The 19592-nt window shown below is 42.5% G+C and overlaps 1 protein-coding gene across 4 annotated transcripts in view; it reads right to left on the bottom strand.

The window, feature by feature from the left end:
* The window catches only part of SPIN1 (spindlin 1), a 69318-nt gene that overhangs the window by 14597 nt on the left and 35129 nt on the right, over window positions 1–19592 (bottom strand). For all 4 annotated transcript variants that reach the window (XM_064735309.1, XM_064735307.1, XM_064735306.1 and 1 more), the window contains exon 2: window positions 15947–16175. In XM_064735309.1, the coding sequence (XP_064591379.1) occupies window positions 15947–15998 (52 nt within the window). In that variant the 5' untranslated portion in view covers window positions 15999–16175. The remainder of the gene's footprint in view (window positions 1–15946; window positions 16176–19592) is intronic.

The following is a 19592-nucleotide window of genomic DNA, read 5'->3' as shown; positions in this document are numbered from 1 at the left end:
CCAAGCAAGTCGGAGTAAGACAATGAGAAATAAAGCTAAATCTTTAAAATACCTTCCTCGCAGCTCTCCCTTCTTCCTGGGCCTAACTTCACTCCCAATTTTTTCTACCTCCTGTCTCCCAGGTAGCACAAGTGGACAGGGAACAAAGGTGCAGTCAGTTAATCACAAGTTGTCTCTGCTGCTTCTTTCCTCAGGGCTAGGGTTAGCTCTCCCTCCTCAGGGGAAGGACTCATCTTACTTTTTCCCCACTGAAGTGTGGGGCCCCTCCCACAGGAGACAGTCCTCCAAACTACTCCAGTGTGAATCCATCTCAGGGGATACAGTTCTTGGCAAACAGCTTCAGCATGGATCTCTTCCACAGTGTGCCATCCTTCTGGAACAGTGAGCCCCCCACAGGGTCACAAGACCTGCTTCAGAATGGGCTCTTCTCTCATGGGGTCACAGGTCCAGCCAGGAAACCTGCCCCAGTGCAGACTTCCTGCAGGCTCAGACTCCATCCACATACCCTAGTGCAGGGTCCTCCATGCAGTGCAGGGGCACAGCTGCTTCACCATGATTTTCACCACTGTCTGCACTGGACCCTCTGCTCCAGGGCCTGAAGCACACCCTCTGCAGTGACCTTGGACTCTGCAGGGCTGCTATGCTTACGTAGTTTCACTCCTCTCCTGCAACTGCTATGGGGCAGAATCTGTTCTTCAATACAAAGCCCAGTGGCACTACCACCATCACTGACAGGCTCAGCTTTGGCAAGTGGCAGATCCATCTTGGAGCTGGCTGGCACTGGCTCTCTTGGACACAGGAGAAGCTTCTACCTACTTCTCACAGAAGTCACCCTTGCACTCCCCTGGCACCTTGCCATGCAAACCCAACACAGAAGTGATGAACGTTAAGGAGTGACAGCAACTATTAAAATGGAAGTTGAACTAAACACAACAGAGACAGTAGTTGCAATGGTCAATCAGCAACAATAGTGAATCACCAGGCTGTTTTAAGCTTCCATCCTTGAGTTAGTAAATGGAGATGCCAATATACATCATCCTGAGCTAGCAAGATCAGCACTACCTGTGCCTAACAGAGCACATAAAAAACTAAAAATAAATAACTTTTTACTAAAAGAAGAGCACTGCACTCAACCCAGCAAAAACTTGGGATGAATCTGAAAAATGGAAAGCTTTTAATAAGATGAAATGAGGAAAGTGGAAATCAGGCTTCTGCTGGAAGAGAGCAGCCATGAAGAATTCAGCAGAGGAAATATGCAAGATCAAAATGACAGAAAAACACGTTCAAAAGAACACTGTACATAAAAGGTAATGCGTACAGGTAGAAAAATCAAAATTAGTTATTGGAATGAAAACTGCAGCCTCAGATCACAGTCAGAGGCCACCTGTACAGGGATCATTTACTGGGGCTGACTGAAACAGCCCCTGTGTCCTGGGGTGACGTTATGATGCTTGTATATCCCCATTCATCTGTTCTGTGCCTTTAAGACCGGCTCTGAAGAGTGGAAGTTTTGTTTGGGTTTGTCTTATCAGGCACACAGAGGAAAGCGGTACATAAGACTGTTTTTTTTCACTTCCAGCTTCAGCTTGCTGCTTTTGCTTGCTCTCTTTTTCTGCTCTTGCTTCTGCTCTGCTTTCTGCCTCTGCTTATTAGCTAGTTCTAGCTAAACAGTCCACATTGCTTCCTGGACTGTTTCTCCTCTCCTGTTCCTGTGACCATCTCGAACCTGCTCCGGACTGGGACCCGGGAACACCGAAGGCTCGGCTGCAGCAGCTGGCCCAGCACCGGAGGGACTGAGAACAGAGCAACCACCCCTAAAAGAGACTTTCTGATTTTGCCATCTTTCTCAAAGCGGTGTCATCGGGTATTGTTCATTTTGTGTGCTGGGGGGTGCGGGGCCAGTCAAATAAACAGGTTCTTTCCACCTCTCTCCGAGGAATTTTTTCCCGAGCTGGTTGGGGGGAGGGGCCGTGTGGGTTTTGCTTTCTGGAGGGGCCCTCCTTTGCAGATTCTTTAACAAATTTGCCCTAAACCAGGACAAATTTTTGGTGCCTAAACGTGAGGCTCGAGAGAGAAAGTGGAAAAACCCTGTTTTGACTGTATTTTGGCTGCTATTACTCTGTGTTCGTTTAAATCAGGTAATAGCCATGCTTTTCGGATTCATAATGTCTGTTGGGGTGAAGGTTTGCATGCATTTCTGGTCCCAAGGGTTTTTTGAGATTTTAATACCTCTCTGGTCCCTAGGTTTATTTTCGTATCCAGAAATAGCTTTAGTATTGCCCCTAATACGTAGTTTTTACATCAGAGGGGCTGTGACCAGAATAACTATCCTGCTGTGTTTGGTGGCAATAATGTGCAAGAAGTTTATAAACATGCTGGGGTCTGCTCCAGGTATGACTGGTTCATGGCTATGGTTATGCATCCAGTTTGTCGCAGGAGGAGCAGGAGGGAATGAGGTTTTTCAGCCTCTGCTTTCCTCCTTCTCCTATGAATCAGTTGCATCACTAGTGAAGGATGTTCAGTTTCCCCTCAATGTTAAAGAAACCATCTTCCTGGTATTCAACCTGGTAACCTTCCTCTATACAGCCTGCTGCTTCTCTAGAATGAGGGCTGAGATTTCTAGACGGGCTGATGAGACCCCTGACTCAGGACTAAACCCTGGTGTGGAAAATCCTAAGTGGTGTGGGAAATGGGAGGACATGGGCCAAATCCTGAAAGAATTCTCTGACCCTATAGTGTGGGATTTTCCCCATGAACAAATTCAGAACCCAGCTGAGGTGGGGAAATATCTGAAAGAGAAGTACCAGGATGAGCCTAAGGAGAGGAAGGTCACTGCAGTGAGCTGGGCCCTGGCATATGCTTATCGCACACTGCTAGATACTCTAGGGCAGCAGACAGAGGCAGGGGGGCAGGGAGATAAATCAGCAACTGTCCCGGTGACTCAGGCTGCAGCAAACACTCCAGGCTCGAAGCCAGCAGCTGAACCAAATGGCTGTTGCTACCAGCACTAGAAGTGGGAAATGCACAGCCAAGACCAATCGACCAGTGGATGATGATGATGAAGGAGAAGGAACCTCAGTGCCTCCGGACGTAAAGTCAGGAGTCAAAGCAGAAGGTGCAAGATCAGATGCCAATATTGAGTCCTTCTCCCTGAAGGACCTTCTTGGCCTACGGAAGGATTACACTCGAAGGTCTGATGAATCCATAATTAGTTGGTTGGTCCGTCTCTGGGATGCTGCAGGCGAGGCTACCGTTTTGGATGGCACTGAAGCCAGGCATTTGGGATCCCTGTCACAGGATCCTGCCATAGACCAAGGAATGATGAGGGGGGCTAACTCTCACAGCCTCTGGGAACGGGTCCTAAGAAGTGTGGCAGAAAGATACCTGTGTGCAGACGATCTCTATATGCAGCAGACTCAGTGGAAGACAATAGAGCAAGGGATCCAACGCCTGAGAGAAATGGCCGTGGCTGAGATTATCTTCTCAGATGATGTAACAACTAAGAACCCAGACTTAGTACCATGCACGTCTGTGATGTGGCGAAAACTCGTACGACTCGGGCCACAAGAATATGCCTCTGCCTTAGCCATCATGAAGAGGGATGAGAGGGGTGAGACTGTGCTTGACATGGCAAGGAAGCTCCGAGCATATGCAGATGCTGTACAAGGCCCAACACATGCCAGAATCGCAGCAGTAGAAACACGTCTGCAGAACTTAGAGGATAAGATAGAGGAGAACCATAAGAAGCTTAGAGAGGAGATTAAAGAAGACCTTCTCCAAATTTCAGCAGTACAGATCCGAGGTTCCGGTATCCAAGGCAGACGTTTCCCAGATGGTGAGAGAAGATACACCCCACCAGCTGAGCTGTGGTTTTACCTGCATGATTGTGGGGAAAACATGAGAAGGTGGGATAGGAAACCTACCGCTGTTCTGGCACGACGGGTGAGTGAACTGAAGGAAGCCACCAGGAGGAAAGCAGCTCCAGTTGCCCGTAGCCGAACAGCCAGGTATGATGATGATGACATGTCTGACCTCCTTGAAGGAACATCCAAAACATACACCCAGGGAAAGAATGATAACCAGGCTTAGAGGGGCCCTGCCTCTAGCCAGGTAGAGGCCAGGGAAAATCGTGTCTTCTGGTCTGTGTGGATTCGTTGGCCTGGCACATTGGAGCCACAAGAGTATAAAGCTTTGGTCGATACTGGTGCGCAGTGCACGTTAATCCCATCAAGACATGTGGAGACAGAGTCTGTTTCTATTGCTGGTGTGACAGGGGGATCCCAGGATTTCACTTTGGTGGAAGCTGATGTGAGCCTAAAGGGAAATGAGTGGAAGAAACATCCTATTGTGACTGGCCCAGAGGCCCCATGTATTTTGGGCATAGACTACCTTCGAAGTGGGTACTTCAAAGACCCAAAAGGACTCAGATGGGCATTTGGAATAGCTGCTGTAGAGACAGAGGGCATCCAGCAATTGAACACCTTGCCTGGGTTGTTTGAGAATCCATCTGCAGTAGGATGCCTGACGGGAGAAGAGCAACGAGTGCCAATTGCCACTTCCATAGTGCATCGATGGCAGTATAGGACCACTCGAGATGCTGTGATCCCCATCCATAAGATGATCTGAGAGCTGGAGAGCCAAGGGGTGGTCAGCAAGACCCACTCACCCTTCAACAGCCCCATTTGGCCTGTGCGAAAATCTGAAGGAGAATGGAGATTGACTGTGGACTATCGTGCATTGAATGAAGTGACTCCACCACTGAGTGCTGCCGTGCCAGACATATTAGAGCTCCAGTATGAGCTTGAGTCCAAGGCAGCAAGGTGGTACGCCACTATAGACATAGCCAATGCATTTTTCTCCATTCCTCTGGCAGCAGAATGCAGGCCTCAGTTTGCCTTCACATGGAGGGGAGTGCAGTACCACCTGGAACCGATTGCCCCAGGGGTGGAAGCACAGCCCCACCATCTGCCACGGACTGATCCAGACTGCACTGGAAAAGGGTGAGGCTCCAGAACATCTGCAGTATATTGATGACATCATTGTGTGGGGGAACACAGCTGCGGAAGTGTTCGAGAAAGGGAAGGAAATCATCCAGATCCTCCTGGGAGCTGGCTTCGCCATTAAAAAGAGCAAAGTAAAGGGACCAGCTCGTGAGATTCAATTCCTGGGAGTGAAGTGGCAAGATGGACGGCGTCAGATTCCTACAGATGTCATCAACAAGATCACAGCAATGTCTCCACCCACCAATAAGAAAGAGACACAAGCTTTCTTGGGTGCAATAGGTTTTTGGAGGATGCATATTCCTGAGTACAGTCAGATCGTGAGCTCTCTCTACCTGGTCACCCGCAAGAAGAACAATTTCCAGTGGGGCCCTGAGCAGCAACAGGCCTTTTGTCCAGATCAAGCAGGAGATTGCTCATGCAGTAGCCCTTGGCCCAGTCAGGACAGGACCAGAAGTGAAAAATGTGCTCTACTCTGCAGCTGGGAACCATGGCTTGTCCTGAAGCCTTTGGCAGAAGGTGCCTGAGGAGACTCGGGGTCGATCACTGGGATTTTGGAGTCGAAGCTACAGAGGGGCTGAAGCCAACTATACTCCAACAGAGAAAGAAATCCTGGCTGCCTATGAAGGAGTCCAGGCTGCTTCGGAGGTAATAGGCACTGAAGCACAACTCCTCTGGCACCCCGACTACCCGTGCTGGGGTGGATGTTCAAAGGCAAAGTTCCTTCCACTCACCATGCCACCAGTGCTACATGGAGCAAGTGGATTGCTCTCATCACTCAGCGCGCCCGTATAGGTAAACTGAATCGCCCTGGGATTTTGGAGGTCATTACAAATTGGCCCGAAGGTGAGAATTTTGGTGTCACAGATGAAGAGGAACAAGAACCAGTGACACGTGCTGAAGAGGCTCCTCCCTATAACCAACTGCCCCCAGAGGAAACACGCTACGCTCTTTTCACTGACGGTTCCTGTCGCATTGCAGGGATGAACCGGAAGTGGAAAGCAGCCGTATGGAGCCCCACATGACAGGTTGCATAAGCTACCGAAGGAGAAGGTGGATCAAGCCAATTTGCTGAACTCAAGGCTGTTCAACTGGCCCTAGACATTGCTGAGAGAGAGAAGTGGCCAAAGCTCTACCTCTACACTGATTCATGGATGGTAGCCAATGCTCTGTGGGGATGGCTGGAGAGGTGGAAAAAGGCTATCTGGCAACGTAGAGGGAAACCAATTTGGGCTGCTGGTGAGTGGAAAAACATTGCTACCAGGGTAGGGAGGCTACCTGTGAAAGTCCGCCATGTAGATGCCCATGTACCCAAGAGTAGGGCCCCTGAGGAGCACCAGAACAATGAGCAGGTAGACCAAGCTGCAAAGATAGGGGTGTCCAAAATAGACCTAGATTGGGAACATAAGGGAGAGTTATTCCTAGCTCGATGGGCCCATGATGCCTCAGGCCACCAGGGCAGAGATGCCACCTATAAATGGGCACGAGACCGAGGGGGTGGATCTAACCATGGACAGTATTTCTCAGGTTATCCATGACTGTGAGACGTGTGCTGTCATCAAGCAGGCCAAGCGAGTGAAGCCCCTGTGGTACGGTGGGCGGTGGTCCAAGTACAAGTATGGGGAGGCCTGGCAGATTGATTACATCACACTGCCCCAGACACGCCAGGGCAAGCATTATGTGCTGACCATGGTGGAAGCCACCACTGGATGGTTGGAAACCTACCCTGTGTCTCATGCTACAGCCCGGAACACCATCCTGGGCCTTGAAAAGCAAGTTCTGTGGAGACATGGCACCCCTGAGAGGATCGAGTCAGACAATGGGACTCATTTCAAGAACAGCCTTATCAACACCTGGGCTAGGGAACATGGCATTGAGTGGGTGTACCATATTCCCTACCATGCACCAGCTGCAGGAAAAGTGGAGAGGTACAATGGACTACTAAAAACCCAGTTGAAAGCCTTGGGTGGGGGATCTTTCAAGAATTGGGAGCAGCATCTGGCAAAAGCCACCTGGTTAGTTAACACCCGAGGTTCCACCAACCGAGCAGGTCCTGCCCAGTCTGAGTCCCTGAATGTAATAGAAGGGGACAAAGTCCCAGTGGTACATATCAGAGGTTTGTTAGGGAAGACTGTGTGGATCAATTCTGCCTCGAGTACAGACAAACCCATTCGTGGGGTTGTCTTTGCTCAGGGACCAAGTTGCACGTGGTGGATAATGCAAAGAGATGGAAGAACACGATGTGTACCTCAGGGAGATCTGATTGTGGGGTAAGAATGATATGGGGATAAGGGGTGGAATGTCCTGGGGTGACGTTATGATGCTTGTATATCCCCATTCATCTGTTCTGTGCCTTTAAGACCGGCTCTGAAGAGTGGAAGTTTTGTTTGGGTTTGTCTTATCAGGCACACAGAGGAAAGCGGTACATAAGACTGTTTTTTTTCACTTCCAGCTTCAGCTTGCTGCTTTTGCTTGCTCTCTTTTTCTGCTCTTGCTTCTGCTCTGCTTTCTGCCTCTGCTTATTAGCTAGTTCTAGCTAAACAGTCCACATTGCTTCCTGGACTGTTTCTCCTCTCCTGTTCCTGTGACCATCTTGAACCTGCTCCGGACTGGGACCCGGGAACACCGAAGGCTCGGCTGCAGCAGCTGGCCCAGCACCGGAGGGACTGAGAACAGAGCAACCACCCCCAAAAGAGACTTTCTGATTTTGCCATCTTTCTCAGAGCGGTGTCATCGGGTATTGTTCATTTTGTGTGCTGGGGGGTGCGGGGCCAGTCAAATAAACAGGTTCTTTCCACCTCTCTCCGAGGAATTTTTTCCCGAGCCGGTTGGGGGGAGGGGCCGTGTGGGTTTTGCTTTCTGGAGGGGCCCTCCTTTGCAGATTCTTTAACAAATTTGCCCTAAACCAGGACACCCTGTTAAAGTGATGCCTGATGGTGACCACATGGCCAGAAGATAACTGACCTTGATTCTGATTCTCCTTGTCTTCCTCACTATACAGCCTCTGAACAGTATGGAGTTAAAATTTCTTCACAGGAGCTTGTTTTGGACTGTTTTGGATTTTTTCCTTCTTGGTTGCCATATCTAAAACAATCTGGTCAAGTGCTGGACTGAACCATGTATAACTCTAACAGTTCGTGTTTATGTACAAACATGCCTAGAATTTTAACTAGGAATGCTTGAATTAACATTTGCAGAGAAGTGCTTTAATTCCTCTATAGGCTTAAACAAACCAATTCTTTGCAATTTACACTATGTTCTTGTTCCAAGCATATCTATAACTACATACATATTGAAGAGAATCACACAGGAGTCAAGCAGTGACAGTACCAATAGTCTTTGAAGTCTTCATAAGTATTTTACTATTTTAATTTTTGTATGCAAAATTTAAGAGGGCATACACAAAGTTACAGAAATGGCAGAACTAATATAATTAATTAATAATTAAAATAATCTTATGTTTAGTATATTCAAGTTTTCATCAGATAATCAAGAATCTGCATTTCCAACAGTAATGACATCTGAAGCGTTCATAATTTTTAAAAATTAGACCTTGTCTTTCAATTACTGCAGTAAAGATCCTTCTTGCAATTTTTGACTGTTACAAAACCAAATAATTAAACTGAGTAAGAGCTTAGCTGGGAAGACAAAAAAAAAAATCACAAAAAGTATGATGAGAAACCCGTAAGACTTTAGGACTTTATTACAACCTGTAAAAAAACTTTCTAAGCTTAATTTCCGTTACCTCTCTGTATATGAGGCTGTATTCTATGATATGTAATATAATTTTAAAAAAATTATTAAAAATATGGTGTTTTATTTTAAAAGAAGTAATTTCGTCAAATCCAAGAACTATTCTTACAAAATAGAGAAACTTCATCAACAGAAGATGAACATATGTACTTAACATTTTACATTTCCAGCTAATGAGAGAAAAGTAAGATTTTGGCTAAAGTAGCTCATGTAAAAACACAGCAAAACAACAGAATGGTGCAGCACAAGAATTTGCTTTCTGTCCTCTCAAGGACTCTGTAAACTGTAAGAAGGGAGATATGAAGGATTTATCTTTCAAAGTCAAAAACTGAAACACTAGATTGACACAGAAGGAAGATTTACTCCAACATTTGCAGTAAGTACAGAAGAGAAGTTATGCCGACCTCCAGGAATGGGATTTTGCTGTTTCCTAAGTTTTCACTTTGGGATCTCCAAATTTTGCTAAGATTCAACTTGTTCACTGATGTAATGAGCTCTATACCAAAGGCAACACAGACAACTAAGTACTACTCATCATATTAAGTCAGTCTCTTAAGAGAGCTCCTAGTTTAATACATGAAGTGATGGCATTTGGATGTTTAATAAATATATCAAGTATTTGAAGATCCTAGGTTAAACACACTCTTGTACTAACCAGAACCTGATTTATCACAATTTGCCCTCTTAATTTGCACAGTCTGAATTCAGATAGGTCTCAGAGAGATATAAACTCCTTTTAAGGATATATGGGATTATACTATTGAATTGCTTGGCTACCGTAGTGGGTCTAATGCTGGCCAAATGCCAGTCCACCCACTAGAATTACTTACTCATTTTCTGCTGTGAGATAAGGATTAGAAGGAGAGCAAAGCAGGCTCAAACTTTAAAGGATATAAAGAAAACTTTATTAACAGAATTAAAAGAAAAATAGAAAGAAATCAGAACAAACCTTCAACACACTTCACCTCCTACCACACCCTTTTTTCTTTTCCACTGACAATGTAGAGACACAAAGCCTGGGACTTTCAGTCAGTTTACCACCTCTAAAATAGTCTTTCTTCAGTTCTCTTAGGGAGAAGAGACTCTCTTGCCATGCCATGGAGACTTTTCCACAAGAAACAGTCCCCTCATGGTTTTAATCTTCACAAATAGCAGCTGCCTGGAAATCTGCAATCATTAAGTCCCACCCAAGTTTTGGTAGTTTTTTCCATAACTATCACCATAGGTGAGTCATTTCAGCTTACTGGAGTACAATTTTAAGGATGAGTTGTTCTAGCATAGAAACAAAAGTTCTCTTTTTTTATCTCTGGAAACAGAGGTTTTCTTCTTCCATCTCTGGGGAAAGGTTTCTCATCTGTCTCATCTCTCTCTGTTCAGGCTACTTCAACACCTCCTTGCTTCAACACTGGTGCCTCTGCTCACTGTGGCTAGAATGCTACATCCCCCAGCGCATTCCATGAGTTACAGGGGGGAAAAAAAGTCTGATGTATCAATTATATCTTCACCATAGCCATACAAGAGAATTTCAGCCCAAGACTAAGGCATCTCCTCATTCTCCTCCCATCTCCTCCTTTACGGACCTTGGTGCCTCTATGTTGTTTTCTCTATGTGTCTTCACCCTTTCCTTCTCTCTTACTTGAGGGAGGATTGATGTCTGCAAGTTCCATCTGTACACTAAAAATGTTAACATCTTGCCCAGGCCTGCGGATAACCATATGATCTTTGCCGGGCAGTGGCCACTCTGGTTGCATGGCTGTTTTCTGGTCCCTGCTGCATTAAATTCCAGTTGCAGGGGCTGATTTCTGTGTAGGGTTGCAGAGCCATCTCTGTTCTTAGCCACATGATTTTTCTGCAGAACCAGCAGAGTGGCTTGGTGGCTCATGGCTGGAATGGAGCCTGGCTTGGCTTCATCAGAAGCCGAATGGAGCCGGCATGGTCCACTGGCTGTGGTTGGAACTCGGTGGCAGCAGAATCTCAGCCAAGCTGTGCTGCAGGCCGGGCTGGCTGGGCCATGAGGCAGAGCAGGGCCAGACTGGCCCGGCCAGACAACACAGCAGAGTGAGGCCTTGCCTGGCTAGCATCCAGTTACCTGTTGAAAGGCTAGAAGCAAGAGAGCATTTCCCAGGATTTGTCCATTTTTAAACACGTTTTCCAAAGAGGCATTTTCAGCTCTTTTAAGTGGTTTAATAGGTTGTCAATATTCAAACTAGCCAACTGATTGGTTTTGTCAGGTCCAAAGGAAGCTGCCGAGGTCCTTACAGAGAGTCACTTCCATAGCTCATGGATTTTTTTCTTAACTAAAACCTAAACTGTGTTAACCCATAACAGCTACACAATTGTAGAAATTGCAACAAGAGTTTCTCTGTCCTGTACAGCAGCTCTGGACATGTGGAGAGGACAGCACAGAATCCTTAGGTTTAACATATTCTAGTCAGAAGGTCAAAATCAGAACTATCTGCCTCCTGAATTTGTCTAGGTCCACAAGAATGGAGCAGGTGGATGACATGAGCCAGCCATGGGCACTCCCAGCTCAGAGAGCCAAACGTGTCTTGGGCTGCATCCAGAGCAGCGTGGGCAGCAGGGGAGGGAGGGGATTCTGCCCCTCTGCTCTGGTAGGACCCCAACCGGAACCTGCATCCAGAGGTCCTAGCACTGAAGAGACCTGCTGGAATCAGGTCACAGGAAGGCCACAAATATCACTGGAGGGCTGGAGCACCTCCTGCATGAAGAAACATGATAGTTGGGATTGTTTGGCCTAGAGAAGAGAAGGCTCTGAAGAGACCTTACTGCAGCCTTCCAGTACGTGAAGGGGGCCTATAAGAAATATATGGACAGACTTTTTAGCAGGACCTGGTGCAATAGGACACAGGGTAACGATTTTAAAAAGGAGAAGATTAGGTATAAGAAGATTAGGTATAAGAAGTTTTTGTACATTGAATGTGGTGAAATACTAGTACAGGTTGCCCAGTTGGTGGTTGCCCCATTCCTGGAAGTGTCCAAGTCTTCACTGCAACTTCAGTAGCCTTGTGCCCCTTCACTGGTTCAGAGAGTATAGTGAAGCACTTTATTAAGTGCTAGCAAATTAACTGTGACTTTAAAAGGACTATGAATAAATTTTCTGTCTCTGAAGCATGATTTCAAATTTGGGGCATAGTAATGACTGGGGATATTCTGTGAAAAAAAAAAAAAGATCTAGTTGAAGATGTTCCCACTAATTGCAGGAGTTGGACAAGATGACCTTTAAAAGTTCCCTTTCATATAAAACTGTTTTATTTTTTTATGATTAAGAGCACAGAAACATATTTTTTGTAATAAAAATTGACCACAACCTCCAGCTTCCAGACAAAAGCAACAGAATTAAGAATTCAACTGTCATATGGTGTTTTGTAATACTTGTGTTTTCAAAGGCTCATTGATTCAACTCCTTACATTAAACTCTTAAAATTCAACAAAACTAGAAATCATTACTCTAGACAAAGATAAAGAAATAGGATATGACAAGACTAAAAAAATAATTGTTCAGGATGTTGCCTTCAAGGGAAATACACACGTCATTTCAGCTGGGGCTATAGGAGAATAGGAAGAAAGATAGGAGAAAGCTACTGGCAATGTTTTGCTATTGTCACATGAGTTGGTACCCTCCATGCAATCCATGAAAATTAGACAGGCTCTCCAGAAAACAGCAACTATATTTTACTTCTCTGAATATCTCCTAGGTTTACAACAGGCAGCAAAACCTAGGTGTTTTAAAGTTGTATTCCAGAATCATCAGTGTGAACAGCAGTAATTCCACTCTGGAGACTATTTCAGAATTACTTTCAGGGACCTAAGAAACACTTCAGTGCACTGATTCACACCTAGTATTGCTCAACCTCAACTTATGAGTTTGAAGAAGGGAGGTCTTTTAATTGAAGTAGGTTAAAAGTACAGACATAAGCCAAACTCTAACTCTGCACAAAAGATTTCACTGCAATTCTAAGCAATTCAGATCCATTATCTCTTTTCTTAGCTAATTAAAACAATACTGAAACTATTTACACTTGATTTACAAGTGAAAAAGCTACAAATGCTCATAGGTGATTCAATCATCATATGCCCATATATGCGTTAAAAGTTTTCTTTACTAAGAGAGTACTTTTTTGTTTTCAAAACATCCAGTAAAGGCTTTACAATTGTTCCTGACCATCATGCAGTTCAGTAGGAATCTGTATCTCTGGGAGAACGCAGCTAAGAAAAACTCCAGAGGACCATGCCTTTCACTTATACAGCATTATACAGGTGATCATTAGATTTAGAAGTGTCAATTGAGTTAACACAGAGTAATCACATCTTACTTTACAGTCAAATATACAGTACATTAATTTTTTTTAAAAGGCTGTATTTCTCTTATATTTGGGACAGCAATACACTAATTAGAGAGACAGGGAGGCACACCACCAAGAGCCCCAGTCTGATTCATGGAAACTATATCATGGAAAGAAACTCTATACTTTGACAAACTCCAAGAGTCTGCAGCCATGTACTCTACTGTTGTGTAACAATTAAGTATCTACCCTGCCTTCTTTCCCCCACTTCAATCCTACCCCTTGCTTCTCAAAAAGGAACTACATACAAAGTATGTTTCCCAGAGAGAGATTTCAAAAGCCTAGATATTATAAATCACAAATACCTCTTCTTTTACACCTAGTTAACAATCTATAAAACCATTTCCTTCTTAAGCAGACAGACAGGACAGCTGAAAATTGTCTTTGTCAACGATGCTACCAACCTGCAGTGTCACTGATTGATAAGTCTCTACAAAAGGATGAAATCAACGCCAGTTGAAAAATGCTTTGTTAAAGCATCAAGTTTTGCCCTGTATGAATACGTGACACTACCACCGGTTTTTATCTCTAACCTCCAGAACTGTTTTTTGCTACCTACCCATACATGATCCTAAAATCCAACAATTTTATTATTTTACGCTAACATTAATAATATTTTATGTTAATACAATATTATTAACATAATATTTTATATTATTAAAATATAAAATACATGGACTTTTTCCACTCTTTCACTGTATCTTCTTATTTTAATTTTTTTTCCGCCTGATGAAGACTACATTAGTGCTTTATTATTCAATCTTGGATGACAGAATTTTATAGGCAACACTTAAAATTCTAATTTCTACTTAAGATGTAGCTATTCTGGAACCCTATGTGTGTTTGTAAAGTTTCTTGGAAAGTGGGAACCACCATTAAAAATGGAAGGCAGTAAATAAGATATTTGTATCCATAATGCAGCAAAGCTCAACAAATCTGATTAAAAAGTTACTTCTTTAACTACAACATTTTCCTTTTTTTACAGCTGCTCTAGGTAATCTCAGAGATTCTGTTAAGTTTACCTAGTTCAGCCCTATGATGGGGGAAGGCACTTTTCACTAGATCAAGTTGCTTAATATCCCTTTGAACATAACCTTAAATATTTCCAACGAGGAGTCACTCACATTTGGGTAATCTGTTCCTGTATTTCACCACATATACTCATTGTAAAAAATTTCTTCTGTATAGTCAAACCTAACTGTACTCTCTGCTTAAAACAATTACCCCATGTACTGCCACCGAAGGCTTTGGCAAATAGCCTTTCTCTGTCCTCTTTGTAAGTACCACTTAAAACCTAAAAGGTTGCACTTCCTGGAGCCTCCTCTTTTCCTAGGTGAACAACTGCAACTCTCAGCCTTTTCTCATGAGAGGAGCTCCAGCCCTTTAGTCACTCATGGCCATCCTTTGGACCTACTCTCTTTCAGTCTGAAGCCATTTTCTCTTGTCCTGTCATTACAAGAGCTTGTAAATAGCTCCTCTACAGCTTCCTTTGAAGTCTCTATCAGGTAACAGTGGGCCATAATTAGGTCACCTTGAGGCCTTCTCTCTCCTGAACAACCACAGCTCCTGGAACCTGCCCTTGTGGGACAGGTGCTCCAGCCCTCAGATTATCTTCATGGCCCTCCTTCTGGACTCAATCCAACTGATCCACATCATACTTACATTAGGAGCCTCAGAGCTGAATGCAGAACTCCAGGTGGCGTCTCATTGGAGTGGACTAGGAAGGCAGTAGCACATCCCTCAACCTGCTAGTCATGCTGCTTTTGATGCAGCCCAGAGAGGCCACTGGGGCTGTGAGTGTGTCTGCATGACTGTGACCTTGAGGGGACATGTTGAGCTTCCTATTTGCCAACACCCCCAAATCCTTCTTGTCAAGGCTGTCCTCAGTCCATTCTCTGTCCATGATATATTTGTGCTTGGAATTGCCCCAGCACAAATGCAGCCCCTGGCACTCGGCTTTGTTGAACGTCCCAAGGCATGCAGGGCCCACCTCTCAATCCTGTCCAGGTTCTTCCAGACAGCATTCCTTCCCTCCAGCATGCTGACTGCAACACAAACTTGGTGTCATCAGCAAACCTGCTGAGAGTGCACCCAATCCCACCATCCCTACCACTGAATAAGATGTTAAACAATGCTGCTCCCAATAGTAACACCTGAGGAGCTCCAGTCATCACTGTCTCCATTTGGTCACTGAACCAAGTGTTTAAGATTCTGCATTGGATCTCTCCTTTGAAACCCCTAGCTCTTACTTGAAAGATAACTGCATTACTATTGGAATCAGTACATGTTTCAAACAAGTGGCAGCAAATTTTAACACAGCCTCAGGTAAAATAAAAGTTTGAAAGTCTCCAAAGGGTTACTGAGAAATCCTCCAGCATCAGTTCCATGTTTCAATGAATCAAATGTGTATTTGGCGGCACCCAAATCATCTGTTGCATAGGTATTTTAAAAGTTAACTGAGCTTTCCCAATTGCACTTGTCAGTTGGTTTCTTGAGAGTTTCATAAAAGCTACTCACAATGGTTGGTGATAAAAAATTATGTTGGTTTTCCCACACAAGTCACTGATAAATAACTTTTGACAACACAAAATAGGACAGTCAGATCTGTACTGCTGCATTTACATTTAAATATACTAGTTATTTTTTTAGTTTGTCTTTTCAAGCCATGATCTTCTAGAATAAAAGCAAATTTTCTTTTAAAAGAGGAATGCTGACATCTAAAATTACCAACATGTGCAGAAAATCATTCACATATTTAAGAAGTCAGTAAAGTAAGAATGCTTTTCATCCATTAAAAGCAAAGAAAACCATTCAGAAAGAACACCTCACCTGCATCAGCTCTGGACCGCTGACCTGGTGATTTTCCAAATGGGGTCTTCATTCATCTGTGTTTAAGTGAGCAGCAAAGCTGCTGGACTAGGGTGAAAATCCAGTTCTTTCCAACTTCCAGGATATCTTCTTTTTAGTCTTAGGATGAGACAATCACTTATTAATCCACCATTCAATCAACAACTTGTCCTTCTTCAAATGTAAAAGATGCTCTTTCAATTACAGTACTCTGAAAAATAAAACAGATTAAGTTTATAAGTAGCTTGATTTTGAAACAAAAAATATTCCATCTTAACCAAGCCCTGCTTTAATGTTTGTTTTCATATGCAATAGGATATTCCTTCACATTTTATTATTCTGAAAACATTCAGCAACACAGGACATATATGGCTAAACAAATACAAGGGCTGCTACTTTTACCCCCTAATCACAGTGTATTTCTAGGTCACTATGTCAATTACAAAGAGAAAGGAAAGCTTCTTAAAAACCATTGAGCTTAACACAGGGAGGTAAGACTACTAACTTAGAGAAACTGTATTATCTCTACTGGGTTTAAGTACCAATCAAAGTATCTAACCAATCTATTTGGTTAGAAATAATATAGCAGACACACTCACATAGCAGAGTAACTTTGCCTCACACAAGTTTAAAAAAGACTGGTGAAAAAAATGCAACGCAAAAGCTTTTAAAAGCACTGATTTCACTGCAATGACTGCTTATACCAGCAACTTGTTGAGCAGGTCAATAGTTCATAGATCTGATGATTCATAGATCTCTTTAAGTTTCTGGCAATTCTTTCCACCTAAGATCATCAAATTCCTAAAGCACTTAGTCATCACATTCCTCTAGATAAGGGAAGTAACTGAGAACAATTTTTTAATACTCTTTCCAAGATTTAAAAACAGAAAATTTTTGCCGTGTGAAAAAAATCTAAGCATTACAGGTTAATTTATTTCAGAATAACATTTATAGGCCAGAAACATTTGTGTCTAAGAATTCCCTACTTCAGTGTTGCTTACAAAAGAGGCAAGTGAGATCAGATCACTTCCTTAAGAAATGTCACTGCTAATCTGTGAGAGATGGGGCCGGTCTAATCTGTGAGTCAGCACTATCTTCCCTCTTTTACTTCAGTTTTGGAAACTGTTGTCAATTTTCATACAGGGGTTAAAACCTGAAGAATGTCCCTAGCTAGTGATCCAGACAAGGGAAAAATGCAGCTTAAGCTAATGCCTTACTGAAAAACAGAACATAAAGGTGACACATCTTAAGGTATGGTAAAACTGTTACACAGAAAAATGCATTTACATCTAACACTTGACAATTCTTTCATTAATTGTACCCATTAACTTCTTGGAACAGTACAGCAACTAAGTGCAATACACCTAGGAAAAATCGGTAGGGAGCCATCTGCAAATGTTAGAAAGAACTAACTTAAGCAATTTACAGTGATGAAGTCAATAAGAACTTCTGAAATTAAAAAATTATTTACAGAAACATACTAGTTTTCCACATTTCATCTCATCCTGAAATCTACCAGTGTATACCCAACCATGCTAAAAGCTACCATGGCAACAATATTCAACAATATTCCAACAGGAACCAATTAGTTTGCTTAACTACTTTACTACAAATACAGCATAAGGATTATTTTTCTACTGAACTCTGATGTATTCTCCTATGGACCAAAACACATTAATATAGAACCATCACAGATTATGAAAAACCAACTCTAAAATCATAGCACTGCTGTGATATACTACCATACTCAGTCTTACAGGTACTGCATAAAAATACAAGATAACTATTCTCCTCCAGCTATTAGTTGAGCTATTAGTTGAGAAGTAACTGCCATCTTATATCTTCTGATCTAAAAAGCCCCACAAAACTAAAAGAACAATCCCTCCAAAACACAAACCAACCATCACTACCTTCACAAATCCACAAAATGTGAAAAATCTTCAGATTCAGAAAATAATACACCCTTTTACAGTAAGCTGTTGAACTGTTATTCAAGGGAAGTATTTTGTAACACCAGTATTACATATTTCCCCCTCACAAGATTTCCAATTCACAGTGAAAATATAAAGTACTAGATATTTTGATTGCATTGCTTATGCAGTTATGTATAGAAAAATAATTAAACCAGAACAAAAGATATGGTTTTCTACCAGTAAAGTTTTTTTTAATAGAATATTCCCAAATTTGAAATCATGCTTTGGAGACAGAAAATTTATTCATAATCCTTTTAAAGTCACAATTAATTTGCTAGCACTTAATAAAGTGCTTCACTATACTCTCTGAACCAATGGATGGACACAAGGCTACTGAAGTTAAAACCAGATCCAGCTGTTTAAACTGATTTGCTAGAAACTAAGTCAGTAACTGTTACCAGTTTCAAGCCCTATTGGAGATGAAACTTTGCTTTCCTAACACTAGTATTCTGAATTCAATACATTTCACTTGCATAGCAACAGTTGTGAAGTTACTAACAATGAGGCATAAAACCTCATTTTCTGAAAACAAATTTATGCACTTTAAGAACACTTTGAATTTTAAGAATATATAAGTCTTACTTATTTAATTACAAATACACTAAATCCTGTACAACTTAGGATTCTTAAAAGTGATAAATGACAAAATATCAGACTTAATGCCAAAATGCAAATATCTTGATGTCCTAATATGAAAAATCATAAAGAGAAGATAATTAAGTCATAAAATGAAAAATCTTTTACTGCAAGTCTCAAGAAATGTCATGCTTCATATAAAGGTAGGAAACACAAAACCAAAACACACTTCTGATGCATCTTGTTTGGTAAGATGACCTATGAAACAATCAACTTTTTAAAGTCATTCTGTTGATAGTGGCAGATACACTAAAGTAAATCCAACATACATAAGTAAGGGTTTTTTGGAAACAAAATGACACATCCAAATCGACTTTACAGATGAGACTTTACAGACTGCCAGTAACTTCTGGAAGAGAAGAACGACTGCCTACATGTCAGACACCCATTCCCCCGACACCCAACAGCACAGGTCATGATCAGTGCAGCTGCAGGTTGCACGTACAAGACAGACATTGTTTTGACTTGTGAGCTGCTACTCACCAGCCCAGGTGTGTTGCTCATCTGTTTTTACAAGCCTTTCTACACAAAAGCACACTTTAGGAAAAACTGTGGAAATTGATGACTGCTTTGTCTGATAGTAGTCTAATTATTGCAGAGTTTCAGAGGCTATTAAGTGTTAGATTAAAAACACTAGCATTACAAATTGTCAATCATACCAGCTCTACTTGAGAATAGTAGAATCATACTATCAAAATAGGCAGAAAGACATGACATAAGGACAGAAAAAAAAAGTAATGAAAAAAAGTTTTTGCAGTATAAAGGGAAATTATGGAAAAAACAACATGCACAGACTTCTTACTGTGAAATATCTTATCCCCTTTCTAAAAACTTAATTGTTTACAAACATTAAAATGGTTATATGAACTTTTAACTCCATGAAAATAAGTACAACCACCTAAAATAATTCTCTAGCTTAAATTTTACTTAACATTTATGTCTGTATTTCCATAAAATTGCATGCATTTCACTGCAACACATGGCATAATGCTGTTTAGTGAAAGCTTCATGGCTCTGCT

This window comes from Zonotrichia leucophrys, chromosome Z (assembly GCF_028769735.1).
Source record: "Zonotrichia leucophrys gambelii isolate GWCS_2022_RI chromosome Z, RI_Zleu_2.0, whole genome shotgun sequence".
Taxonomy (NCBI): Eukaryota; Metazoa; Chordata; class Aves; order Passeriformes; family Passerellidae; genus Zonotrichia; species Zonotrichia leucophrys.
The sequence above is the reverse complement of the archived record's forward strand: the minus strand, read 5'-3'. Positions and strand labels throughout refer to the sequence as shown.